Below are 27,756 nucleotides of genomic sequence, written 5' to 3'. Positions count from 1 at the left end.
GCCGCTCGGGGCGCGCCACCCCAGTCGCTCCTCCGCTCCACTCCGCTCCTCCGCCATCCCTCCCTCCTCGCGGCTGGAGCCTCCGCAGAAGCCCCTCCGTCGCTGCTCGCCGTCTGACGGTTAGCCACGGGGCCTGTCCTCTGCCACCGCTTCCGGGTCCTGCGGAGAGATGAGGTTGACGAAGGCGTTGCCGAAGCGGGCGATCCAGCGCCAGGTGACCAGGTCGGTCTCCCAGAAGGGCGCGTAGCGGAGTGGTGGGTCGGTGTGGGAGGGCACCAGCAGGTACAGCTCAGGAGTCGGCTCGGTCTGCCCGTTGAGCTGAGCGCGTCCGCCGCGAGCCGATCCTCTTCCTCTGCGGGTCCGGTCGCGGTCCTCCTGGTCCCAGTGCACGTAGGAGTAGACCAGAAGCCATAGACTCCCGATCATGGCGACCGCCACTGCCTGCGTCTCCAAAACGTCCCTGGACAGCAGCTCCATGACGATGCCAGTCACTATGTGGATCAGTTCCAGCCAGAGCGCCACGTACAGCCACAGCGTCACCATGAAGCGCCAGCGACGGTCACGGAGCAGTCCCATCAGCAGCAGGCCGTGGATGAAGGACTCTATGAACTCTTTCAGCAGCTTCAGCAGGGTGTCAGTCCCCAGGTATGGATCCTGCACAGTCAGGAAGTCCATGATGATCGCCTGGCGCAGCAGCAGAAGGACGCTGCCATACACGCACAGCACATAGTGGACGTTCGAGGCCATGATATCCCACTGCCGCTCCAGTGTTGCTGCAGTCAGCGCAGCTCGGCTGCGGTGCAGTCCAGTAGCCGATGTTGTTCTCGTCCAGCTACTGAGCTGACGAGGAGAGCTGGAAAAGATGCCGAGTCCCCGTGGACAGCCCCGCACGCCCCACGACCTCCCGACACGCTCTGACCCGGCCGGGGTCGGCGCGGGCCGGGACGAGCGACCCAGGTCACTGGCACGCCTCGGGCTACATGATGAAACGCCAGGTCATAGGCGGAGGCAGCCACCGTTCCATGGGGAGCGGGTAGTTGGGTAGTCCCTCTCAAATTTATTACCGTATTCGTTCCTATCAATGTGGAAAAGGCACGATATTTATTTACTCTAACTAGTTTTATAAAAAGAGATAGATATCGCAAAGATAGAAAACAAAAAAGACTCGTTCTAGCAGCACCCCCCGTCCGTTCCTGTCTCCGCCACTGCACCTAGAGCCTCCCTTTCAGCCATACCTTGACCGTATTCTCTTTCGTGCAGTGATCGAACAGAGGCACGCTGGTCTAGGGCCTTGAGGCCGTTCACAAACGGTAAGCACAGCTTGCGGGCAGCTGCTACCGATTAAAAGCTGCTCACGGTGAGATACTTAGGTACCTTATACGTACGGCGTAAAAACTGCTGACAAACAACACAGGTCATTATGGCCTTATTGGTGCTGCTGTCCGGGTATTGTCAGTTGCCGCCATGCGAAACACAGCCGTTAGAATCAGAGAACGAGCGACACAACATGTTCATTTTAGTCACGGTTTGCTGTAAATATTGCGCTCGTGCGCCGGAGTACCTATCACATGACCTATGACTAACACCAATACAATTAGCACTTTTGGCTTAAGAGTTATGCTCCGGTCTGAAAAATGTCAGCATTGGAAAAATTTGATGGCAAAATTCTTCCCTTTATGATTTTCAGCGACCACAACATTGACCTGATTGAAAAATGCTATTGATTAATCTGGAAGAACTTATTGGGAGTCTTCGATTGTTTTCTTCGTATTTCTAGCATTCTTATTTTTTTATATAGATAATCGGGAGTGGCAAAAGAGGCCCCTAATCACCGGGGCTAAGTCGGCTGACCCCTGACCTGACCCACACTCCAGCGCGGGGAACCGAGTCCCCCACCCGCGGTATTCCAGGCGTCGCGGGGCGTGAGTCACTGCGTGATTCACGTCAAACGGACAAGTCAGATTTTAAGATGGAATAAACTGAGCCTGGACAATACCAGACCACGAGCACTGATACCGCTCTAACGCCTTTCCTACCTCGCTTGTATTAATTTCGCATTTTATGCATATTCATGCATGTTTTTCATTGCAAGGATGCATCCATTACTTTCTTGTGAAGTATTTCAGGCATCTCTAGAGACTTAAGAGATGCTCTTCCCATCCAACTCTATCTCTGATGTAACTGACCCTCCCTACGGCGATCCTGGCTCCGCCCATGCCAGTACCGAATTAACGTAAACAAACGTGCCGGCCACTGGCTACTTAGCGCGTGCGGTCGGCAGCGCACTCCTGATCCGGACTCCGTGCGTGAGGGGTGGTGTGCTGTGGACGGAGGACCGACCGCCAGCTCTGAGGGTTTTCGTGCCTCTGCTGAAAGAACGGTGAGTCCGGTCACTGAGCTCTGCCTCGAGCTCAATAGACTGGGTATAGAAAGGAATTAGCGAACACAGCTCTTGTGTGTGCCTAGAGCGTATGCTGGTGCTGGCTACGGAGCAGGAGTTTCACGCATTTCGCGCTATTTCTACGCTATCGAGACGTTTTATTGATATCAAAGTCTAGTGCTCGGAGGGAAGCCTGTAATAAAGAACTCCGGTATGCAAATTGCAATCAATACCATACGATGAGATAAACACATTTCTAAAAGACTAACGCTAGAGTGTTTTCTATGTTAAACTATATCGGAGGTTCATCGGTAGCTGGGAGCGAAATAATATAGTTGAGAAAAAAGGCAAAAAGCTGAAACAGTATGAGCCTCGCCCGATATTTACTAGAAGAGTCCCTGATTGATTCATTATAGTCGGGCGACATAGGTTGAAGTAGACGAGCCGTGCTCATCAAATGATAACGATATATCAAACCGACATCGTCGTCTGTATTAAATATAAAGACCGCAAATCACTTATTGAATCGTATTTCGTGACATCATGAGGACTGTAGTGATTGTTGCGATGTCGTGCTTTTGCAAAGATTGTCCAATGTCCATAAAACATCTTTACCTGTGCGCACTTCAGCTGGGTCGTGCTCACCATCAAGTGACCTATTCTGCGTTCTGCCCATTGTCCTGCCCAGCGCCCTTTTGTGCTTACTGTGTCCAATGACTTTTTGCTGTGCCATGTCATTTTCAAAAGACCGCGGTCATCACCTGCCTCACGGTGACCTGCCCGGTCCCCCCAGTTACCACGATGGCGCGGAGACAGCCGCTGCAGCAGCCGCCAGGGGGCGGTCTCCAGACACCGCCGGTGACCACTGAGATCATGAAGGAGGCTCGCCGCTACCAGACGGTGGACACGGTGACCAGCTGGCCACTCGTCTACAACACGTCCACCGAGCTGGGCGACTACTACACCTCACTCAAGGTCAGACGCGGTACCTGGTGCTGGCGGGGAAGTAGTGTGCCATCGGGACAGTTCAGTTATTGCGTGATGTTGAAAACGCCGTATGATTTGATTCGTTTATTGTTGAAAAGTTGTGAAAGTGAAAGTGGGAACAATCGATGGCCATTGCAGATATGACAGTATTATGTATTTTATTTCCCATGTTCCCTGCTGCTTTGCAATTACCATAGATGCACTTAGGTAAGTCATCATCTTGAAATCGTAGGTAATACATATATGCTTCTCAAAGCATAACGGGCATATAAAAAGAATCTGCAAGTTTTGCAATAAGATATGCGTAAGCTATATCCAACGCAGGACGAATAATGATTAGTGTTTCTGGGTTTGTGACTTACATTTATTCGCACAGCTTTATGCTATGCATATCAAAAAGTTATTTGTCAATGACTTGCCAAAGCCACGGATCGTTGGCTGAACCGCTTACGGTATGCCGCAAATCGCCGCTCATGATGTTATAGTGCGTTATGATGACGCAAAGCGGATGTTTTACCGAAAGTGAACGCATTACGCATGTCAAAATCACTTCCGCGTCGAGCCACAAGTTTGTGTGCGTTATCAATAACTATGCGTACTTTGTCAATGTAACTTTTTGCCATATATGCATCATGCATGGGATCCCATTGGGTAGTCATCGCGTCTGTGCCTATCTGGCATACCTGTATAAAGAAAACGTATGCAGCGCGCGGTAGCTGCACAGCATAATCAGTCAAGCAGTCTCGCAAGTCGCAACGCAAACTTCGAAAATTAGCTCGTATGATGCGTTACCCAAACGAGGTAAAGATTTCAACATGATTGCACGAGCCGTTAGAAGCTAACCCAGTGGAAAGCTCTATTTCGACATCATTGGTTTGGAGTGTGCCAGTTGTCATATACGTGACTGTCATCTATTTCAACAGTTATCTTTATCGACCCTCTTTTATAAGAAAATGTACCGCTTGCGATGTCCATTCGTCGCCATCCCTCCCACCCTGATTTACAGATGCACAGTGCGAGCAGGATGACAATTATGTTGACCATCCTTTCAACCATTCGGTCTCGACTTTTTCATGACCCCACTGCTGAACATCTTCGCCGCCGTCTCTACCCGGCCAGCGAGATAGCCAAAACCAGAGTGTTGAGGAAATTCAGTGCCAATTTCATGGATCAAGGCGCTCTCCTTTATCAGCCAACGCTAGACCAGATCTAGGGAACCAAGCGTCCAGCTACGCATTATGACTTCCAGACTTCTGCATACCAACTGTCCTGACACGACCTGATAACAATAGTTTCATGCCTTTCACAAAGCTTGACTTGAATAATCATTTCAAAATTCTATGGAGCAGCAAAAAGTTACAATGACCGGAATGACCAATTCGTTACATGAGTGTTTGTGACTAGCTTCAAATCGTGTTTGCGCACAGGGCTATTACTAAATTTTGCATGACACCACTGGAGCATACGGCAGTCGTAGGTGATGATACGTTCAGTGGCTCTGGCACAAGGCCAAGCATAACCGGCACTACAACAAAGGAAACCAATAAAGGAACCGATACAGGCAGCCATAGACCACTATATCACTATATATCTATCTATGATATATAGTGGTCTATGAGGCAGCACATAGCCCATTAAAGGAAAAGGGCCACCTTTAACATGGGAATTGAAACTGAGATAGCCATCTTGTAGCCCGTGTCCGGAAACCTACCTGTCTACCTCCTTACGGCCGATTTCGGCCTCCATTCGTAGTTATCGGCAATTTTAAAAGAAAATACGCCAGGAATGCGTGACTGCGTCCTTATCCGAGGAATGCGTTCTTATCCGACAATACAGCCACCCGCGGCGAGGCTTTGGTTTTTTACCAATCAGCTCCAACCAGCTCAGCTTTAACCAATCAGCTTATCTGACACAATCCGACGAGTCTGTCTTCTGAACGCTGATTGGCTTGAGTGTGACGTCATGGCTATGCCATCATGCCATCATACAGTAGGTGCCGTAGAGAGTATCAACATAGTACCAATATGTTAAATAGTTTTAAATACTTTTTCGCGAATTGTGCACTTCTGGCACCAGTTTTAAAAAGAAAATGAAAAATAATAATGTCAAAATGAAAAACAACGATATCTTCATATTTCACGAAGGTGGCCCTTTTCCTTTAACGGGACGAATTGTCAAGGGGCTTCGCCAAAGAGGGTTATCACTCTCGACGATGTTTTCTTGATTACGAGCGAGCGAGCGCAGCGAGCGAAGCGAAGTCTTTTCAATATAACGGAAAAATCTCAGTATGAGCGGCCCGGCCCGGCCCGGCCCGGCCTGTAACGCTTTTGAGAGGCTTATATCTCAGCAACCGCTGGACGGAATGGCCTGCGGTCTTTTTTGCTGGGTAGCCCCATCCCTTCTACCCCGTAATTGACTACTTTTGATACATCTCAGTGACCGCCGTGGCACGTGCCACGTGAAAAGTCAAGGGTGTTCAAGCAGTTTTGCAAAAATAATGATTTTGAGAGGCCCATATCTCAGCAGCGGCTTGAGCGATTGTCTTGCGGTCATTTTTATAGGATAGCTGCATCCCTTCTACCAAAGGTCGGATACTCTTCATCTATGTGAGTGACCCCCACTGCACGTGCAAAATACAACAATAAGAGGTGCCAAATTTGTTCCCATTTCAGTAACTCGGCAATTACTGGGGCGATTTCGCTGAAACTTGGCATACAGGTAGGCACCCACCAGGCAATGCATTCCCATGTGTTGCGGTTAGGGTGCTACTGCACGTGCGCACGTGCAGGGGGCGTTTCCAGATCTCGAGAACGGCTGGGCCGATTGCGCTCAAATTTGGTACGCGGTTGGGGACCGGTTAGTAGGGTGCCGTGCAGAAGTCATTTTGGACCCCGTTTGCACGTGCGCACGTGCAGAATGCCGCTTCCAGATCTCAGGAACGGCTGGGCCGATTGCGTTCAAATTTGGTACACCGCTAGCGACCGGTTAGAAGGGTGCTTTGCACAAGCCCGTTGGAAGTACCCTCTCGCCCTTCTGCACGTGCAGGGCTCACTATCTCGCTCGCTCGTTCTTCGCCCAAAAGGCGTTTTACTGGTGTGTAACATCAACATGTGTGCTCAAAGGTTTGATATTGATTTCGTTCGCTGACTGAAATACGTTTCTTTCTCGCGAATGAGTAATATGTTCACCAATGCATCCTCAGAATGCAATGCCCGACAGGCGACAAAGCTTTTTTTACAGAAACAATCACAAGATCAAACGCGTTGCCGCCTGAGCCGTGCCGCGCTCTTTATTCCTATTTTGCCCTTCCGCAGCAAATTGTAGTTTCGGGTGATCAAAGCAGCTTCGAGTCAACCGATAGCAGTTGCATTGATTAGCATGTTGCGCTGCTGCGCCTGCAGCTTCGCTCTCCCCCACCCCCTCTCCGTAAAAAGGCCAGACGAATGCAACATTTTTAAAAACAAAACAAAAATAAACATCTATAAATAGCCAATCAAACGCCCAAAATACAGTCAATCAGGAAGTTGTTCGCGTAACGCCGAGTGCAGGAGTTGTCGCCCAGTCTGGCATGTGTGAGATGTAGGCTACCCGGAGGGCAGATGTGTGATGCGGCACAGTATCATCCCATATCGGCTGATGTGAACTACGGAGCAGACTTGGAGTCGCTTGAAATATTGATGTAGTGTTACCATACCGTAATTTGCAACAAAAGAAAACAATGTTAATCAAATTATGTGAGCCATTCAAATTAATATAACACTTATGGTATCATGATGATGTTCTAAACAGACTAAACATGACCAAATGATGGATCCATAGGTATGCCGTTTCACCTGGAGATTCCCGAATATTGTCGCATCACAGTTCAGACACAGTTCACAAAGTGCATGCTTGTCCGGTCCAGGAGCACCTACATTACACTGGTCACGCGTGCTCGTCATGCCCGTGTCTGTCACGGCATTAGTCCTGACCTGGCGGCTGGCGTCTATACGCACACATGTTAAGTCAGTGTTAAATCACGTGAACCCTGTCCGTCCACCAATCGCCACCTCGTCTGCTCGTGCCACCTTCGTGACCAGTGTGACAGCCGATCATGGGACAAGGTTCACAGTACCATGTCCCCTCCGACCGCTCCAGCAAGGTGGCCTTTGTCATCACACTGTGAAGCGGAAGCTGACCTAGACGTTACACCCGCGCGCATCTGCTGAGTCACCCAGACGATGGTCGGACTGTTTATATTCTGGCGAGCGATAGCGTAAACGAGCTCCGTAGCGATCATACGTCAGCAGCGGGATACCACCCACCGATCCGAGGGATGTCACCAGCACCCAGTAACCACATACCATCATAGCACTATAAGTGCGCATAGAAACGAGATTGATTTATCGCAGATAAATGAACAAAGTGATTGCGCATTGTACACAGATTTTGCAATGAGTGGCGGCTGCCGATCCGTTTACAGTGCACATCTTTGCTCATGTACCTATTAGCGAAAAGGGATATTGTCTATCACAATCCTGGACGTTTCACCGTTGAGCTACTGTGGTCAAGGTTACGCATAAATGACGAGAGGAACTGACATAAAAGTATTGTGAGCGTAAATCACAGCGCGGTTTGCAAGCTGCAACATACAGGGTGACACAAAAAAAAAACGGTCATCATCAAATTTCGAATAACTTTGGAAGTTTTATTCAGATCATCACCAAACTTCGGCCACTTAAGGTCACACCTATGTAGCATACATCCACCAAGTTTCAAGTCTTCACTACGAATACTTTTAGTACAGTGTGTGTTTTACTGACGCTCCACAATGTCCTCCAGGTGAGCGCCACGGCGCTGCAGGGCGTAGGCACACTTGCATCCGGCGGGCAAAGTTGTCGATAACCCGATGGCTGTGCACTTTACAGAGTGCAATGGCCTCTGGAGACAGTGCTCAGGGGATGTGCTACCCCTGAAACGTTATTCTTATCGGGTTATCGGCAACTTTGCCCGCCGGATGCAGGTGTGCCTACGCCCTGCAGCGCCGGGGCGCTCACCTGGAGCACATTGTGGAGCGTCCGTAAAACACACACTGTACTAAAAGTATTCGTAGTGAAGACTTGAAACTTGGTGGATGTCTGCTACATAGGTGTGACCTTAAAGGTAGTGTGCCACCTTTGAAAGATTTCCCATTTTATTTTTCCCAGGATAAGAAGGTTCTGTTTTTACCTAATATCGCAAAAAAAATCAAAAATGGGCCTGGAATAGTGCCTTTTTCGCCTAAAAGTTTTTCGGTTTTTAGATATGTATAACAACTGTAGTGGGCTCACCTGCAAACAGGCGTCGGGCAACAATCGCGAATGCGGCGCACTTGTGACAATAAGCAAAGGTCATTATAGTGTTACGACCATACGACGTACGGGAATGAGTTATCAGCTGTCTAATCGTAGACAACACAATGTCGAGCCTTAAACTGTAAGCCCGTATTGGTATTGTTTCTTTTATTTGGCTGTCGAACATTATTTATGGTTTGAAATATGATTTTATGTAAAATAATTTATATGAAAAAGCCGTCTTATAAGTTATGACCCCATTTCACCACACGCAAGTGGCAGAAATGACAATGATCAGCTGACGCATTTTTCTTGGCCGAAGTCAGAGCGCGCGGCCCGACGCACCACGCGTATTTGGAAATTCCGACCTCGACGAGCATCAGAAGCCACCTAACAGGCGTGTTCGAAACCGCAGGAGATGATGATGAACGGGTTTATCGAAACTTGATTGGATGAGCATATCGGTAATAGCGATTTCAGTGTGTGCATTTATTGTTCATAGTGGTGTGAAATGTGGTTGGGGTACGACCGACAACCCGTCGGGGCGAATTTCGCACTGGGGTACTCAAAATTTGAAGAATTTAAGACGTTTCCATGAGTTTTGAAGGTATGGATAAGTTCTAAAAATCCGGTTCTCCTTATCTGGGCCATTAACTCCATACGGTCCAAGAAAGCTGGCACACTACCTTTAAGTGGCCGAAGTTTGGTGATGATCTGAATAAAACTTCCGAAGTTATTCGAATTTTGGTGATGACCGCTTTTTTTGTGTCACCCTGTACTACAAAAAGTACGAAAGATGTACCCCACAAAGCAAGGATGATTACTGCTTGGACGATCAGACGGCTCCCACCAACTGACCCCTCCTCTCCCACCCACAGAAGCGGAGCGACTCGGGTCGTCTGGTTCTCTCGTTCGCTGAGACGCTACTCGGTCTCTACTGCCGGCTAATCGTGCTGCCCGTGGCACGATCCCCGTTCGCGCGCACACCACTCAAGATCGGCGATCACTTCAGCATCAAGGGCGTTCGTCTTCTGGAGCGGGCTGTACCGCGACTCAAAGACAAGGCTGATGTGAGTAATGGTGCCGACCTAGACACTTGATGATGCCGTGCTGCTCGGTGGCCGGGCTCTTTCACGAATGCTTTATTTTAACACGGATGTCACAGCAAAAATTATTGTAAGTGAAGTGAAGTCGCATACTAAATAAATTATTATACGTATTTCCAATTAACAGGTAAGGTGATTAAAAATGACGTCTCCGGCATTTTCGTCGCTGTTTAGGCACTAGGCAGAGTCGCTGACTTCCAAACGACACGAGTTGCATCGTCCCTAATTCCCGTTCTAATCCATTCCAGCCCATGTCTTTGGACGGGGAGCTGCTGGTGACGGCTCTCTTTCTGCCGCTGAGTCTGTGTCTGGCCTCGGCACGCGGTGTTCTTCAGTGGGCTGCTCAGCAGTATGTCAGCGTGTTCCCGCCTCTCAGGGAAGCTGCCAGAGGTTAGTGAGTTTTCACCCTTTCTGTAAGGCAGCCCGAGATTTATGTGATCCACCTCCATACGAGAGGCCTCCAGAGCTTACCGTGTTCCGTTCCCCCACGGCCGCTATCGGAACACCGTCAAAAGTGTTTGTTTTGTCGCCACAGAGACTGTCAGAAGTCAGAAGACTAAGTAGCTTATCCTGTACATCTCAACTATACTTTGATAACTTTTATTCGTATTACTGCCAAATGCTCGTGTTTTGAACAAGTTACGTTGACAAGAGACCCGCACGGCTGCTTGAGTGAGTTTGTATTCCTGCCGATAGATGTCACTAGTAGTGAGCGCCTGAAGGTAGACTGTACCGCACGACACGGAGACGCGGACCGACACCGCGGGGAAAAGCAGCTTGCAAACGAGTTCAAAACTTCCTCCACCACGTAGCAACCAAAGGATGGGGGTTCCTCCCCCATTGAGTCCAGAAATAGATAACTAAGCGAATTGTGTGGCTTCGTTACAGTTCGTCGTTTGTTGGGGCTTAAGGGCGCGCCGACTACAAGGTCATTTTGCAGTTCGTCGTTTGTCAGCACCCACTAACGCATACTGACATGCCGTGCCGTCAGATTTTGACACCAAGAGTCTGCTGGGCCAGTGGGTGACGCTGCTGCTGATGACGTACATCTACCTACCGCTGCAGTTCGTCTCTCATCCCTCGGAGACTCTGCAGCACGCTTTCGCCGTCCCCTCGCGGGTCACGTGGGCGGTACGTGTTAACTGAATGGCGGTGATGTGACCAGGAAGGACGACTGTGCGGTTGTTATTTATACCGGAGTGTGTGGTGAGTGTTAGATGTTCTGACCGGGCTGGTGAGTGGTACGAAAGAGTTTGTGATGTGTATGACTGGCGACTGATGAATTCTGCATTGGAAATTCGACGCGAAATACAGACGTGATGCAATGCATGAAACGAAAATTTCTAATCAACGTCTTGCTGACATGAGATAAAACGGCTTATCAAAATTTCCGAAATTAAGCCGAAGTCCTGAATATGGAATCCGCAGATACGCACACGAAACTTGAATTTAAGCAAAGCTTCCGTGGTATAGAAAACCATGAAGAATTTGTCATGGGACATAAGAAATACTAAAAAGTTTCCAACCGTAAACCTATATGAAAAGCTGTAAAGGAACGTATCAACTTTTTTCCAAAAGGTGAAAATAAAGGTGCATCGTATTCAAAGCATAGCTTTGCCATGTCTAAGGCCCCTAATTATCAGCCAGATGGTACGACTGGCTCCTTGAATTTCGGTGGATCAGTTACACGATAGTGTGCAATGTTTCTTGTCCTCGCATCCATTGAATAAATAGGTAATACGACAAAAGCTCCTCTACCGTCCACTTTTCTGCGAAAACCTACTCATTACCGACCGTGCACAATGTGGCGAGAAAATGTATCACTAGTTCGTTATGTCTCCGCCAGGTGGTGAACTGGAACATCGGTAACATTCTGGCCGTGTTACACGAGGTCTCCGACTGGGTCCAGTGGACCAGCGACACGGCCGCCTACTGTTTCTACGCCTGGCTCGGCCTGGTCATCGCTGCCACCGAGTACGCGTACTACATCTGCTTCAAAGTAAGTCAGCTGGCGCTCGGCTCGTGCACCCTGTGTCTGTGGCTGCCGCTGGCCGGCTGGGTACTAGCGGTGGTCGCACTGCATATGTCCCTGTACGGCGCGCCGCCAGAGTATCATGGACATTGACAGTGAGAGCGGGAGGTTAGGACAGGACATCCGTTATAGGGAGGGCCCAATGCGGTGCCCCGCTGCCCTGCGATGGTTTGAACGTTCGACAATAGGATGTATGATTATTGATAGGTACGCGATCGCGCTGTGCAGCGAATGAAGTGATCGTATAAATGAGGGTCTGTGTATCAGTGTCGAAACTCTAGTCAACTCGCGTTGAAGCGTATTTAATCTCAGGGAGTGAGACAGATTGTTATTTCAGCAGTAGTGAGGAAACACCAAGCGAAGCTTAGAACTTGACCTTAAGTGATTCCCAAATGCACAGCTCGCTTTACCGTGAACGTTGTGACACAAGTATCTACGTAGGTTGTGTGAGCCCAACATCTAAGAAGGTTGTGGTGTGTGGTTGTGGTTTATATTGTTTATAGGAGCGTTCAATGCGTTGTCTTTCTCGTTCGTATGAGCACATTGTCATATTGCCGGATAAATGCACCGGTGTAAATATGTCAATACAGCATTCCGAACGTTACAGAAGTGTATGTGACACCCGGTATGACACACGTTGGTACTATTGCTGGTTTTCCACCTCCGAAAACCAGCAACTTTTAGATACTTGCATGCGTCAGTCGTCAGTGAAGAAAACTTGTCCCTTTCCGCCGTCTGACTAGCCGGAACACGCACTTGCCCAAGCATAATGCGTCAAAACGAGCAACAGACCATCTCCAGGTTATGTCATGACATAACCTGGAGATGGTCTGTTGCTCGTCTCTGCAGAGACGCATGGTCCGGGATCGATCCGTCTATGATAGAACAGCTAACGCCACCGGTCCTGACACAGTACTGAAGCTGACACTCTCATTGAAACCGAACATGACATGGTTCTGTTCTAGCAACACTGACACCGACACCGACCACTGACAGAACTGATGTCAGCTTTGACACAGCTCTGACATCGGTACTGACACGTCTCTGACACGTGTGTCACTCTGTCGACAGGTGACCGGTCTGGAGAGCAGCCTGATGTCGCTGGTCAAGATGGTGCGGGACTACATCGAGAGGGGTGACGGCGCCATCGCCAGGCTCATCAGCTCTCTGGCGCAGACGCCGGCCGGACAGTGGGTCGTAAGTACGCGGAGGGAAGGAAGGGAGGGGGAGGGGAGGGACCGACACTGCTTGGGGGCGTAGTCGGCAGTCGTATTTTTAGATCAGATTATCGAGTCCAATGACCACTGACAGCAAGATCCAGACAGAAACTACTGGGGAACCGTCTTCGGGAAGAGTTCACTCTAAGAATGTTTAGAGCTTCAATGCATTCTAATCTAAAACAGATGATAGACATTTATTTGCCGATGTATTTGTTCACTCATTGCATCAACCTTATTCCAGGTTAAAACAATATTGCTAAGGTACTGTCTGAACTTGATTTTGTTTTCTTTTTAACGGAAATCGTCGATCCGATGACGCGGAACACCTAAGCTGCTTCAAATTTACACCAGCCCCCGTGTACACCGTTTGCACCCTTATTGAACCCCAGGCACACACCTCCACTGAACCCATCCCGTGTGTTCAACACACCGTTTGTACCCTTATTGAACCCCAGGCACACCCACCCACCAACTCCTCATCCCGTGTGTGTCGGCAGAGTGACGTATTCGCCCACTCGGAGCTGGGCCTGGTGCGACTGCTGCGCGCCATCTGGTACGGCGCCGATGGACGCGAGGAACTGAAGAGGAACCGCCGGCCGGGCGGACGGAGCGTCCGAATGGCGCTGCCCGAGGAGGGACCGCGCCCGCTGCCCATGCCAGACACGGATGGCCACAGCTCGCGCCACAACGACCATTGAGGGGGAAGGAAGAACCGTTCAACGTCGTAGTGTTGGAGAGTCATGCATCGTGTCAGCCAGTGAGGAAGAAAGGAAACGTCTCTGCCCATCGGTATCGACTATAGACTGATCTGTGAATCACCCGTGTAGCTGTCACGTCCGTCGCTCTCGGGGGGCGAGCGACGACTGGCGGATAGCGCCGCGCACAACGCATGCGCGTCGTCGTGCCGTCAGCTGATAGTGCGTGAGCGTACGTTACCTTTAACAATCATATAACTAGCGTTATCTTATGTTAACTTCTGTAATGTTTCCCAGCTCCCTTTACCTCCATCTCTCGTTGTCACCGTTGGCTGTTGATCGGCCTCCCGTCTCTCGTGGCCTACCGAATGATAAATCGGTATTCGTAAATCACTTCGAACAGTACTTTGTGGGGGAATAGGACATGTCGTTTTTACCTCTAGACAACTCATCCCGACTGTCTTCACCGGCACCCCCCCCCCCCATAGACCGATAAGCGCTAGTTTACACATTTATTTCTCTATCAACACACCCCACAATCAAGGTTGTGCAAACCATAAGAGCGTCAGTGACGTCAAGTACATTTGTGTGAACGAGTTTTGGCAGATAGTGCTAGCTTTATGAGTTCTTGCCCGCCCATGGCAATATTGTATGGATCGGGCACAGCTAAGTTAGAGGCATTGTGCAGCTCTTAAAACGCGTTTTTTTTTCTGAATAGTACCACGAGCCTCACTTAAACGCGATGTCGCACAGTTATGGTGATACGATACGATCTGTCATTATGCAATGCTATAATATACCTGGTTAAAAATTATGCATGCAAAATATTTTTGTGCTAGGATAAGTTTACATCTCAGATTGACAGAACTGATAAATTCGTTTTAGGATGTGCCATATATTGACGAGCGGATGGCCCGGGGGTCGGCTATGCATGCAAATAGAGTTGCACTTTTGTTTTAATGCGGAATGCGGATGCAGTGGCCCAGCAAGGCTTCCACTGCGTTTCCCAATCAAGGAAAAACATATCGTGACTCTCCAATGGCGGATTGGTTGATATATTTACATAGATTTATGTTATTGCTGGTCGGTCATGCCTATCGCCCCGTAACGAAATTTATTTATGGAATTTTTATGCATCTGTCATTATGTTGTTCTCGACATACAAAAGATGTAATTGCAAGACTGCGAGTACCGATATTCTTGTTCGTTTCAATATACCTACTTACAAGTTACGCTCTGCTTTGTATATGACGTGAGATAATGACATAGCCAATAGTGTGCACACTTTGGTACGAAACACATGAGAGAAGAACGGGGGAAATTTAGTAATGGAGAGCAACTGAATGAAAAGCACGAGCGAGAAAACTTCCAAAATAAAGGCAAACCGGTTTTCGAATTATCTGACAGATATGGCGCGGCAACACGACTCGTTTGGATAAAATATCAACAACATGGATCATCGACTCATTCACAAGAATATATCTAAGGAAATTTACTTATGAAGCACACAATAACGTTCGAACTAATTATACATCATAAGATGTGCCGTGGTCAGTCAGATATCCGTAAAAGATCCGCTATGCGCATGAATATGAACAATCACTGAGATACGTGCAATCCCAGAAGCAAAAATGTCTAGAAACAACTCATTTCCTCCTATCGAAAAGCGTTCGAGCAAACTAACAGCAAGCGATCTATCCGGGGAAATGACCATTGACCAGTTCTTGGCGAAGTACTCCCAGCTTTCGGCAACCAAAAAGGAAGAGCCCTACGTGAGCAGGACGCCGTCTCCGATGGCGGCTGCGAGGGTCGCCAGTAATCTTCGGCGCACGTCCATTCGGCGGCTTCACTCGAGCAAGGCCGGCGTCCGCGCGGGTCAGTCGCCCGAGGACGGGGCTCGGGGCGGAGCGGAGGGCGGGAGCGACCGGCCGCTCAGCCGCTCCGAGCAGGCTCTCCTGCTGACAGAGCGCAGCGCCGTGCTGCTCGACCTGCCGTCGGCCAACGGCAGCGACGAGAACATGTCAAACGGCGACTCGGCCCGCTCCACAGACCGCAGCGGCTGGCACGCCACCAAGTACCAGCAGTCGCCCAGCCCCGACAACCGGCGCGGCGACAAGCCGCCGCCGCCGCGCCGCAAGAGCCTGCTGGAGCGCTGGGAGGAGGTTCAGGCGTCGCGGCCCCGTCCGCTATCAGGCGAGAGCACGGACTCGCAGTTCGAGGACGACGCCTACCCGTACCGCCCGCGGATCAACACGCGCGGCAGCAGCCAGGAGACGGGCTTCGAACCGACACCTGGCGACGAGGCGGCACAGCGACCGCCCAGCGGGGTCGACTCGCTGGCCACGCCTCGCTCGGCGCCGCGGCCGCTGTCCAGTAGCAGCACCGGAGCCTCGTCAGCCCGCAGCGAGCCCTCTGACCGGGCGGCACAGTCTCCGGCCGTGCCGCCTGGACACTCGCTATTCGACAGCGGCAACGTCGAAACCATTGATGACGTCATTGATTCTTTACTAACGTCACGGTCCACGCAGGTGTCACGATCACGACACAAGGCACGTGACCGAGAGGCCGACTTCAACTGGGACCAGGTGGATCGCTCCTCCCACCCTGTAATAGAGACGGTGCGATTCCCGGAGCCCATCAAAGCCACCTCTCCTCCTGCGGTGAATGAGTACGAGCGGTACGGGGTCGGTCGGCCGCGGCCTGCCACCTCAGCCACTGAGGTGCTGGAGCGACTCTCTCAGGTGATGTCCACACAGCGTGTCCACCGCGGCGGCGCCACACCGGGCCGGGAGGAGGAGCATCGGCCGGCTGAGGTCGGGGAGGAACGAGAGGAGACCGTCAGCCAGCGGCCGCCGTCGGGCCGCGCTCCTGCCGTGCTCCGTTCGCCGCGGGCCCGGCCGGCGGTACACCGCGCGCCGGAGGCCACGCCGCTGGTACCCACCAGCCCCGGCCGCCGGGGCCACCAGCCGGTCACGGCGGCCGTCGGCTGGCACGGCACAGGGCCTCCCAAACCACCTCGGCTGGCCGATCGGCGGTGGTCGGGCCCGCCCGCTGTGGGCGCCGAGCGCCGCTCCGAGGAGCCCGTGCTGCCCTCCTGGCTGGAGCCCGGCGGAGCGGCCTCGGATGACGAGGACGGCCGGCGCACTGCCGTGTTTGAGCTGGAACCGGACGGAGCGGACGGCGGCGGCCCGTCGGCCGTCATCCGGACGTCGTCACCCGACCTGGACCGGCCACCGCGGGAGGCCTTCTGTGCCGTGTCGCCCAACTGGACGGCGCCCCGGAGCAGGTCAGTCGAAGGACACGATGAAAAGGCCAGAGACAGGGACGAAAATTGTCACTCACCCCACAGGAAAGTCACTACTCCTCGGTGTTAGAAGCATACAGAATTATTCAATGACAGGTATAATGTATCTGCTATTCGATTCTGTAGCGCCCACGCTTTACGAAGTTCCCCTAAACATTTGTGACTCGTGAGAGCCATAAAGCTCTATTGATCCCCTCATCTCCTGTCCACTCTGGCCCTCCTGACTGTCCATGCACTGGCACTCACCCGTATTCAGCTTAACCACCCTGTCCTGTAATGACTGCCCTCGTCTAACGCCCGTCTATTCCCGTCGCCCGTTCTCAGGACCTCTGGTAACGAGTCAGACGGCCTGGTGGACCCCACGCTCACACAGCGGCTGCTGTGGCGTCAGATCCTGCGCTGGACGGCCGTCACCACGTCTGTGCTCGTCGCCGCCGCAGCCGTCACCCTCTTAGGTAACTAAGCACGTGAGATAAAATCATCGGTAGCCTAGCCAGTCACGTAGCCGTCATACGATTGGTCCGTCCACTGAATGGATTGTCAGCAACGATCAGCTCCCAGTCCATAAATATCTCGAACGTAAGAGGAGGACAACCTCAGAACGCAATAACCAGTAGAGAACTTTGTGAAGCCAGGACACTGCAAAACATAGAGCGAACTTTATGAAGCCAGACACTGCAACACATCGATGTCATTCATGGGTTGCAGCGTCCCGTGATTTATAAATGTAACCAGTGGGAGTTGACACACGGGGGGGGGGGGGGATGTCACCTGACAGCATTGGCAGGTACCGGGCTGACCACCGACTCTCTGCTGTCTGTTGCAGTGTTTCTGCTACTGTGACCATCCTGTCCTTCCGGTGGACCCGCCAAAACTGCCACTGACGTGCATGTACCACCTCTTGGTGAGAACTGAAAATACGAGAGGCGGACGGACGGAAGGACAGGTAGATGGAAAGCAGGGGATCCACTCAGACGAGAGGAAACCAGCTAAGAACTACCCCATGGAGAAGCCAGTGGTGATAGCTACTCCTCAAGCTCTTTTCTGTGTTGATCTAATTATCGCTGTGGTCCACAGTAGGTCATACAATTGTCGTAGCACCCCGCACAATGATGCTGATGGACTGGATGTGATGGTTCTGCGTGTGCAGTGTGTCACGGATAGAGTAGCTTCTCGAACCAGTACCATCCGTTCGGTGCGCCAGGTACGACGATGGAAAGATGTTTCGGCTGAACTGTCTGTGGCTTATGCGTGATTTGGTGCGATGTGCGGGTAAAGGTAGGTACCGAGATGAATCGCCAGCACAGGGTATCAGTCGATCTGGAAATGTCGATATGTGATTTGTCAACATCGACAAGAGAAGTGATAAGCAGCCCAGGCAAAGAGCGGCGAACCGGTTAAATATAAAATAGACTGTATTACACAGCACCACCCAGCACGCGGCTAAACAATCCGGCATAAGGCGTCTACCAACGAGTACATATATCGATGAGTGCGCTCCGACATTGGCATATGTGAATCATTTGTAAATAAAGCAGCACGTCTTAACACCCTCCGGCTCCATTGCACAGCTAGTGCCGAACAAACGGGCTCCAGCGAGTACACACAGACAACGAACAACACACGTAGATTGGAGACACAGCTATTACGGAGACGACTGATGTAAATATCAGTCACCCATTTTGTGAAATCTGCTGCAAATCGTACTGACTATTGGCCGAATATACCGGCGAAACAGCTAATTCTACGATCAATTGATATCCTTCGGGTCTATTTTTGCCAATGGTATATCCCACTGACATATCACAAGATTTGATCAGAAATACGCTGGTTTTGTTACCAGGGTAGGCTTTGTTGTCGCTGGGAGCTGGTTTTGTTACCAGGGTAGGCTTTGTTGTCGTTGGGACAATGGTAGCGACAGGCGGTGGGGGCGACATGTTTTCTGTTTCGAACACCACGCACGAAAGGAAGTGAACAGACAAAAGCGGCTTTGACTGGTGTCGACAGCTGACTGTGCGTCGTGCATATCTTGCAACCCGACTGCAACCGCAATGTGCTGTGATCTGTCTCGTTCACAGCTTTTTGGTGGCTTCACAAGTAATTGTGGTGTGACTCTGGACTACAGACCGACCGTAAAGACGTCGTGAGACGTGCGATGACGGTGCTGTATGATCATAAGCCACAATATGTAGTGCAAGAGTTTTATACTGTGGCTGTAATAACATCTGACTACGAATCACAGAGTGACTGTAACTCGAACAAAATAAAATGTCTTTTGTCAGTGAGAAGCAGAGCTACAGCGGACGTTTGAATAAAGCTAATAGTTGAATGAAGTGGGATATACCACTATGTGGCCTGAACACTGGGCTCCAAATATACTGTCGAGACGAGCCGAGCCGTCCGAAGGCACTCGCTCTCCGCAGAACTGCGCCTAAGAGGTCGCTCATTACGTGAACTTGGAAAAATTGTGGACGGGAGACGACAGAACCCTTTATAGTCCAATTCGACCAGTGTAGCCAGACTGGTTCATTTGTCTGCTAGATACCTCTCATTTGGTTTTCAATCACAACTAATACCCCCTAAATGACAATCCAGCAATAACACAATCGATTATACGAATCTACAATCATCAATCTACGAATAGTGACAAGCTCGCTACTTAACACACTTTAAAAAACCCTAGTAAAAGCAAAACAAGTTACACAACCATTCCTTCGATGACGAACCACAAATATTGGCTCGTTTTGAGGTTCCGACTCGGCTACTATTGTCTCAAGTCTCAACTATGGAGGGCAAGACTCCCGAGACACATCAGTCTCGAATTAAGCTCCAAATCGCCGCTGAATTAACCCAGTGTCAATCCCATGATCAGCATCAGTACCTACCCAGGCTCAAACCAAAGTTCCGGCCTCGTCCTCATAAGCTCTCGGCAGTCGTCGCTTCTGACGGGTGGAGTTGACGGACCCTCTCCTCCCGGAGACCTACAGGACTTCACAAATAGCACCTCCCGAACTGCGTCTCCGCGCTACTCTGGGAAGTGGGAGATGACTTTCGAGACCATCCGCCTACTGATGTGGACCGCCCACCAGAACTAACTTACTCTCCGGTAGCGGCATACCACGCGGGCCGACCCGGCCCACCATACGATATCACAGAAAACAGTTAGTCAGTAGCACACTCCGAAGCAGCACCAATGCGATGAACACTCGGCAAGGCACTGACGAGTCTTTAGTGCCCTGGCACTGACTACCGCGCCTGCCCTCCGCGGCGGCGGCGGTAGTAGGCTGCAGTGCAAAACCTCACCGCTAGGTGGCAGTAGTGTGGGCTCGCCGCCGCGGCCGCGTGCGTCGTGTACGGTGTTTGATACAGTGAGGCAGGTCTGCAGTGTCTATGCCGTTCTGCTCACAGTTGAGCCGAGAACGCCAGACCTGAAGACGGCGGGATAGAATCAGGCAGTGTCCACCAGTTCGGCCAAGGAGGGTAGTCAGACGGTGTCCTATTCATCCGGAGAGGTCGGTAGAGTCGGGTAGTTTCCAGTATTTCGCTGGACGAGGGGAGAGATTTTCCAGTCCACCCCAGCATGGCAGAGGTGCCACGTCCCCCGCCCAGGCAGGGAGCGAATGGGTCACTCAATATACCCTGGGAATGGGTACCACATCCCCAAAGCTAGAGGTGTCAAACTATCACGTCCCCAGTGAGGGAACTTACTGGGGAAGATGTCCATTTAAAGAATCCATTAGACTTTCCAAAAAACAAAACAAAAAACGTAGAGACGGGTCTAGCCGTTCTCAGGCTGTTCACTCATGGACTATAGTCCAACAGCTACAGTCATTTAGATCCAGTACCTCAGAAGCCCAATCATTTCGCTTTCCATTCATAACACATACCAACCCCTGCCAGTGAACGCCTGTTTCCTCCCTAAGCCCCGCCCCAGGTCGCTGACCTTCACAGTCCGATCGTCCGAGACGGTGACCATCATTCCCGGGTCGGCCGGGTTGAAGGCCACAGCGTTCACCACGTCCGCGTGGGGGTAGCGGCTCAGACAAACGGCGTGGTGGCGGTCCCACAGGTAGGCGTGCTTGTCCTCGGCGCCGCTGGAAAGAGTCACAGAATACAGTACAAGGTCAGGGAACAATAAGCGATCAATGGTTATAATTAGCAGTAGTACTGTTTTGATAAGTAGTACTTGTTCGGTAAGTAGGTAAGTAGTACTTATTTTAGAAGTAAACGGTCCAAACGTCTACGAGTACCTCGTCAAAAGTACCAGTGACAGCGTCAAACCTTTTTACTAATTACTCTCCGTGACCGCCAGACAAGTCTGACCCCGCTCTCCGACTAATGAATCACAGTGCTTTCACCGATGCACATTTAACATCATACAGCCTCGAGCCACTGGAGGCGGGATGACCGGAGACCAGCGCCACTCCACTGCCAGGGCTGCCAATACGTACATACCTCGCCACGAAATGTTTGGTGACATCCACGAATAGAAAAAAGCAGCCTTCGTTGCATGTATACGCACGGTGAGCACGGTAAGACTTGCCAATCTGCTTCTTGGTCGCCTGACAAAAGAAAAACACAACTTTGTTAAGAAAAATAGCGTAAGCAAAGCATTCTTTATAACTGACGCATAAGAAACCCAATCAGGACTATGGATTATGGTAAGTACGTTTCCTGGCAACACACCACAGATATCGATAGCAGACACCGTATCAGCACTGCTGCACACATCAGTCATCCCACCCCATCAACTTCATACATCACCAATCGTTGAAGTTTAGTGACGACTGACGACGTACCACATCGATGACGTGAATGTCGATCTCCCGTGCAATCGGCGGCGGATCGTTCGGGTTGCGAATGACGTAGTTCTCCGGCCACGGGCGCGTGTTGACAAACAGGTACCTAGTGATAGGAAAGGTCACGTCAGAGGTCAGAGGTCACCAGCGCAGGTCAAATGGGAGACATAACAGCTAGGGATACAGTTAGTGAAGGGAAACAGTACAGCCTGTAATCTGTATGCAGTTATAAACCTGTCAAATGCTGGATAAGGAGGTAACCTCCAGCGAGCCCTTGAGCTAATTATGGGGACCCGAGAACACTGATAGCATGCCACAAACCAATGACACTCTCATCCCCTCCTTCACCCGTAAAAAACAGCCCCGCCCGGCCACCTTCCCATGCCCGTCTAATGGCTTCTCATTCAGATTGAGACATAAGCTAGCATAGTTACCCAGAGCAGTGATACCGCACCATGCAGCGCTCTACCAGTTAATCCACATATCCCTGACTGTTCCGGCGACCGGCTGGCACACTGACCTCTGGTTCGGACTGAGACACATGCCGATGATGTGTCCGTGCAGGTCGATCACGTGATCCACACTGTCAAACTGGTCACACACCGACTCCCAGTCGTTATAGTCGGGCTCTGGCGGCGGCACACCGGCAGCACGCAGCTCCTCGTGTAGCTGCTCGGCTCGGCGACGGAACTCGACACGCTCACGCAGTGAGGGACCAGGGGCGATCCGGGTCTGGATCCGGAACCCGTCCAGACGCTTAAACCCTGTATGAGGGTGGGAGAGGGACGTTAAAAAGTGATGTGAAATGATACATTAGTTAGCAAGCAGATTGCGTCTTTAACGGCAGCAAGTAAAGTCCATAAATCAAGATGAAAACATCAGAATTCAATATTGAATGTATGACGAGACGTTGAAAAAGGAGCATGGTGTGTTGAACGTCCAATGTTGAACTTTGATGAATTTACAAGAAAAGGCACACACCAATTTGATGCGGTGTGTAAGTTTTCGATCCGGTTGTGAAGATCAAATATTTCACTCGTTGCTTCTCCTCCTTCCCTGACTGAAATCAATGAAAGAAAACGGTCACATTAAATATACAGACCATTAAAAAGTAAATATACAAATTCATCATAAAACGATTGCGAATACGAGAACACATGAACGTCAACTAGGAACCATGACGGTAGCTGCGAATTACTTCCTACTCATTGGTAGACTCGTTCCCATGGAACCCATCCCCTCACCATTCTTGCTTCATCGCCCGCTGCTGCGCCGACCGGGGGCCGCGGGGGCGGCGGCGGCTCTCCCGTATCCATCAGCTGTTGGCCGGCCTCCCCATCCGGCTCCACCTCGCGCCAGCCGAGGCCCACCCAGCGCTGGCCGGGCGGCGCGGCGGCGCGCGACATCGGGTTACCGGTCTGCGCGCGCTCGGCGACCTCCCCGTCCCAGATCACCGACGGCTGCACGGAGAACTCGGCGATACGCAGCATCCGGCAGAAGCACACGTTGCCGTTGAAGAAACGGAACATGGGCTGCACGATTGAGATGTGCTCAGAGGTGATCTCCTGGTTCGCCTGCAAACGATAGTAGCGAGCTGAGGTTATAAAAGGGAAAATTCGCGATGTAAAATGCACCAATCACACGCAACTATTAAAGCTAGAACTGATATATTTTATCTAAGAATGCAGATAGCTTGCATGATCAATAATTCCAGTTAGGTTTATGTTATTGTTACGGGGACACAAAAATCTCTTATTTCTGGCACGATCGTAGTTCAGACGTCCGGTTTACCTTGTTGAGCCACAGTTTGGACTCGGAGACCCTGCCGTGGCTCAGCCAGCGCAGCTGACCCGACACCACGTAATCGCTGTTGAACCAGGTGCCGAAAATGTCGTACGGCTTGTTCTCAATCCGACACTGCAGCTCAAACTCATCTGAGGATGGAGGGAGGCACGAAAACACGATACGAGTCACATAACATAAAAATCACTTCTTCGGCAAACAGTCAAGGCTATGCTGATGATAACCGTCGCAATCTCAATTCTCAGACACCAGAATGTTCTACTTTATTGTTCAATAATGAATATTAACGCGGGGTCATGGTCATGCTAATCGTATTATTCCTGCAAACAGGTTACCCTTTTATTATCCTAGCCCGGCGGCCCCGAGCAGCATACCACCATCAATATCCACTATCCACCCCGTCCGAGACCTACCGTCCACAGTGAACACGGCGATCTCTCCAGTGATGCTGTGGTCTCCTAGATGCACTCCGGACACGAGCAGAAGCGAGTCGTCGGCGTTAAACTCGGAGAACTGAGTGTACTTCCAGCCGAATATACGCATGTCACGGTACTGTCGGATCCGTACCGGGTGCACTGCGTCCCAGAGCTGTGACAAGGGGATGAGGGCGTCAGTTTCACTGGCCTCCAAAGTGAGTCAGTGACATAGCGTACAGAGGTGGCCGTCCACATACTAAATACCCGCCGGAAGGTTACGCATTTATGTGAAAGCAGCCAACTAGCAACACGGCCTTGCTAGCCACCTGATTTTGTATGTGGTAGCACCGCCTAGTCAGCTACCAGCATGGTAAGCCACATGAAATGGGGCTGCTATCTTTCTTGCCAGCCCTCTGCCAGCTTTCTTAAAAGTTCTGCTCCATAAGATGCTTGGCTAATAAACTAAAACTGAGCCTCACCTATCATTCCTCCTCAGTTAGCTACCAGGATATGCGAGACTGTCCGGGTTACGCACCAAGACATGGCCATCTTTGGAGCAGGTGGCGAAGTGACGTCCGTCGTGTGAGAAGGACACGTGCAGCACCTGATGGTCGTGGTCGTGCAGCTCGTCCGTCAGAAAGCACGGTGTCGTCTCCACAACGCGGCGGTACTCGCTGCGCCACGTCACACTGCCACCTGGCGGCCGACCGGCGAGTTACTCTCCGGCCGGGAATGACGCGGAAAGGCATCCGGGCGAAGGTCGTAAACATTCAGTTCGTAAAAATAGAGGTTTGCGTGCAAGATCTTTGGATGAGAAAGGTTCGCATGGGACAATGTTCGTAAAAAGAAAAGGCTCCTAAAGAAAAGTTCCATTAGCAAATTTTTGCATAGGTTGAGGCTCGTAAGTCGTATGGGAAAAGTTATCAATGATTCGAATGAAGACCCCTAACACGTCCCCAACCGTCCCCTTCCCAAAAAATCTGCAAAATGCTGTAATCGTTGTGCCCACTGACCAGTTTTGGTTGGCTTAGGCAGCTTGCAGGCAGTGACATCGAGGCCAAAATCCTCTGCAAACTTGTGTTTCCAGAGGAGGATGTCGTGAACGGCCTCGGTCCAGCCGCGGCAGACGCGGCCGCAGCGGCCGATCGAGCTCACATCCAGGTAACTGAATATCTGCAGCGACAGGCAGACAGGCACCAGATGTCAGGGGGGCAGAGCCACTGCAGCAGCGACCCAACAGACAGAGAAAGACCACCCAAACACAGCTGCAGACAATCTGACACCAGAAAGTTTAAGGTTACTCCAGCCTGCAATCAAAACTCATGAAAACATATCACAGACATCATTGTAGTTCTAAATGAAAACAATTTTGATAAAGTGATACTCGTTACATAAAAGTTTGCCCTTCGTGAGTCCACTTTTACATTATAAAAGAAAGACAAATTCATATAATTGCAAATATTTTATCTTAATTGTGATCTGAATTGTTCTTTTTGCACCCACCTGTGCCAAAACTTCATGGGGTAAGGTGCTCCATCCTGAATTCGCCTGTAACACATGAGGCATAGTTAATGCGCAGTGAATAGGAGTGCAAATCACATCAGAGTGGCAAGGCCAATTCAAAAGTTATCTTGACATTGCATAGCCATTTACTAACAAAAAATAGGCATACCAAACACTTTTAAGTACACATAAAACTCAAGACTACAAAACCACATGTAATTTGCCAAGCTGCTGCAAATTTATTAAGTTTGAATTGTTTAAAATTGGTACATAAGTATAAAAAATATGCAAATTAATGCTATGGCATGGAACACTTAATCACAAACTCACCAAACCCTGCTCTGGCATTGCCTCATCTGTAGCGATGTCCATTTTAATTGATGCTGGCCTTGCAAAACAATAAGCATTAGAACATATTCATAACCCTTGTCAGATGATAACCATCTGAAACAAATACTGATGAACACTGAATAGTATAGCTAGAACTCTTCAATTTTATATTGAATTGATGAATATCATAAAATCTTAAATGGACCATGACATGACTGCAACATAACAAATGAAGCATTGAGCTAATGAATGGTGTCATATTGTGCCAGCCTGAAGCTGAAGTGTGAACTTGTTGTATATTTATGTTGTTGCATGTGCAGGCTGTGGCATGGTGTTGCATGTGCTTTGCATGGTTTATGAGCCTAATGCTTGGTTCCCTGTTTTCCAGCAATGTTGTGAATAAAAGCCTTCATTGAGGTTCATCGTTCATTACAATTTTATTCACAACATAACCTGCATGCTGCATGACTCTGGCAAATCAAGATGGACAAGTATCTCAAGCCCCCAGAACTCAACATTGATCCCAAATCGCCATCTGCTGAAGATGAGTGGGATATGTGGATTACAAAGTTTGGGGATTTCTTCAACTCCATCGATCCGGCCCTAAATCCCAACAAGCTCACGCTTCTTCGGGCTCACATGTCATGTGCATGCTATAAGCTGATCAAGGCGGCCACTACCTTTGATGAGGCTGTCGAGATGCTGGAAGCAAGGTTCGTGAAACCCCACAGTGAGGTCTATGCTCGCCACAGGCTCGCTTCTCGGCGACAGCAGGCTGGGGAATCACTTGACACTTATCTCGAGGAACTGGGGCTCCTGGCATCTCAATGCAAGTTTGAAGCAGCTACAGCTGAAAAAGTAAAGGAGGATGCCATACGTGATGCCTTCATCAATGGCCTGTCATCCAGTGCTATTCGACAGCGTCTTCTGGAGAACCTTCAGCTTGATCTGAAAACAGCTGTTTCTCAGGCTCGTGCTCTGGAGATGGCCCAGCAGCAATCTGAAATGTATCATAGAAACAGCAGTGATTCGTCACCAGTGACAGTGACAGCCCATGCTCAGTCTGATCCTTCTTCTGCGGAGGAGACAGTGCCATCCGCTCGAGGAGGAGAGGAAGTGACTGCAGCAGTTGAACGTACCTGCTTCTTCTGTGGTGGTCCACATCATGCTCGAAACAAGTGTCGTGCACGCAATGCTACCTGTTCAAGCTGTGGTAGGCAGGGGCATTTTGCCTCAGTCTGCCAGATGGGGAGATGGTCCAGAAGAGCACAACCGACCAAGGACCGGAGACAAACCACAGCTTCTATGCCGATACTGTCAGCAATGCATGAAACCTCTATTCCGAGTCTACGGTCTGCTATGACACGTGTCACAATCAATGGTCAAGAGTTCGAAGCGCTGATCGACACTGGTAGCTCTCAGAGTTTCATCCGTACCCGGGTCGCAGAGGACGTTCACCTGAACATCGAACCCGCACATGGTACTGTGTGCATGGCCTCCACACAGCATCATGTCAAGGTGGCGGGGCAGTGTAGGGTGAGACTACGGGTTCAAGATGAATCATATGATGACTACCTGTTCTCTGTCATGGACGATCTGTGTGCACCTGTGCTACTCGGTCATGACTTTCTCAAGGCACACGAAAGCGTGTCCCTGACGTTCGGTGGCTCTCGATCCTCGCTCAGCCTGTGCTGTCTGACTCCCGCAGTGGTAACGCCACCATCCTTGTTCGGTAACTTGACGGAGGACTGTCACCCTATCCAGGCCAAGTCACGCCGCTACAGCGCCTCCGAAGTGAAGTTCATCGAGGGTGAGGTCGATCGTCTCCTAAAGGAAGGCATCATCTCTCCCAGCACCAGCCCATGGCGT

At 50.5% G+C, this 27,756-nt stretch overlaps 3 protein-coding genes across 4 annotated transcripts; 2 read left to right on the top strand and 1 right to left on the bottom strand.

Moving 5' to 3' along the window:
* Positions 1–1,248: 1,248 nt before the first annotated feature.
* On the top strand, positions 1,249–14,964 carry LOC122392665. Of its 2 annotated transcripts, none has more exons than XM_043387793.1 (8): positions 1,249–1,310; positions 3,174–3,355; positions 9,558–9,749; positions 10,034–10,175; positions 10,777–10,916; positions 11,632–11,784; positions 12,889–13,014; positions 13,535–14,964. In XM_043387793.1, exons 2-8 carry the CDS (start codon positions 3,182–3,184, stop codon positions 13,733–13,735), a joined length of 1,128 nt encoding a protein of 375 aa, XP_043243728.1. In that variant the 5' UTR covers positions 1,249–1,310; positions 3,174–3,181; the 3' UTR covers positions 13,736–14,964. The 2 variants fall into 2 exon arrangements, with proteins under 2 accessions (XP_043243728.1, XP_043243727.1); XM_043387792.1 differs by lacking the exon at positions 1,249–1,310 and adding an exon at positions 2,231–2,380.
* Positions 14,965–15,092: 128 nt separating this feature from the next.
* LOC122392664 lies at positions 15,093–18,584 on the top strand. Its single transcript, XM_043387791.1, has 3 exons — positions 15,093–17,018; positions 17,361–17,491; positions 17,863–18,584. Exons 1-3 carry the CDS (start codon positions 15,364–15,366, stop codon positions 17,877–17,879), a joined length of 1,803 nt encoding a protein of 600 aa, XP_043243726.1. The 5' UTR covers positions 15,093–15,363; the 3' UTR covers positions 17,880–18,584.
* LOC122392663 (F-box/WD repeat-containing protein 5-like) lies at positions 18,434–26,102 on the bottom strand. Its single transcript, XM_043387790.1, has 13 exons — positions 25,888–26,102; positions 25,558–25,602; positions 25,068–25,227; positions 24,590–24,750; positions 24,052–24,226; positions 23,627–23,769; positions 23,080–23,409; positions 22,817–22,895; positions 22,356–22,599; positions 21,836–21,941; positions 21,492–21,598; positions 20,980–21,130; positions 18,434–20,464 (listed from the first exon to the last, which is right to left on the bottom strand). Exons 1-13 carry the CDS (start codon positions 25,927–25,929, stop codon positions 20,342–20,344), a joined length of 1,866 nt encoding a protein of 621 aa, XP_043243725.1. The 5' UTR covers positions 25,930–26,102; the 3' UTR covers positions 18,434–20,341.
* Positions 26,103–27,756: the final 1,654 nt, after the last annotated feature.

The sequence above is a fragment of the Amphibalanus amphitrite genome, unplaced genomic scaffold (assembly GCF_019059575.1).
Source record: "Amphibalanus amphitrite isolate SeventyFive unplaced genomic scaffold, NRLGWU_Aamphi_draft 000496F_arrow, whole genome shotgun sequence".
In the NCBI taxonomy this organism is placed as follows: Eukaryota; Metazoa; Arthropoda; class Thecostraca; order Balanomorpha; family Balanidae; genus Amphibalanus; species Amphibalanus amphitrite.
The sequence above is the reverse complement of the archived record's forward strand: the minus strand, read 5'-3'. Positions and strand labels throughout refer to the sequence as shown.

Coding starts and splice junctions, on each gene's coding strand:
- LOC122392665 (XM_043387793.1), top strand. CDS start 3,182: ATGGCGCGGAGACAGCCGCTGCAGCAGCCGCCAGGGGGCGGTCTCCAG. Junction 9,750..10,033: donor GACTCAAAGACAAGGCTGAT/GTGAGTAATGGT, acceptor AATCCATTCCAG/CCCATGTCTTTGGACGGGGA. Junction 10,917..11,631: donor CCTCGCGGGTCACGTGGGCG/GTACGTGTTAAC, acceptor TGTCTCCGCCAG/GTGGTGAACTGGAACATCGG.
- LOC122392664 (XM_043387791.1), top strand. CDS start 15,364: ATGTCTAGAAACAACTCATTTCCTCCTATCGAAAAGCGTTCGAGCAAA. Junction 17,019..17,360: donor TGGACGGCGCCCCGGAGCAG/GTCAGTCGAAGG, acceptor GCCCGTTCTCAG/GACCTCTGGTAACGAGTCAG.
- LOC122392663 (XM_043387790.1), bottom strand. CDS start 25,929: ATGGACATCGCTACAGATGAGGCAATGCCAGAGCAGGGTTTG. Junction 22,600..22,816: donor TTACACACCGCATCAAATTG/GTGTGTGCCTTT, acceptor ACCCTCATACAG/GGTTTAAGCGTCTGGACGGG. Junction 20,465..20,979: donor CGGACGATCGGACTGTGAAG/GTCAGCGACCTG, acceptor CGCCGTCTTCAG/GTCTGGCGTTCTCGGCTCAA.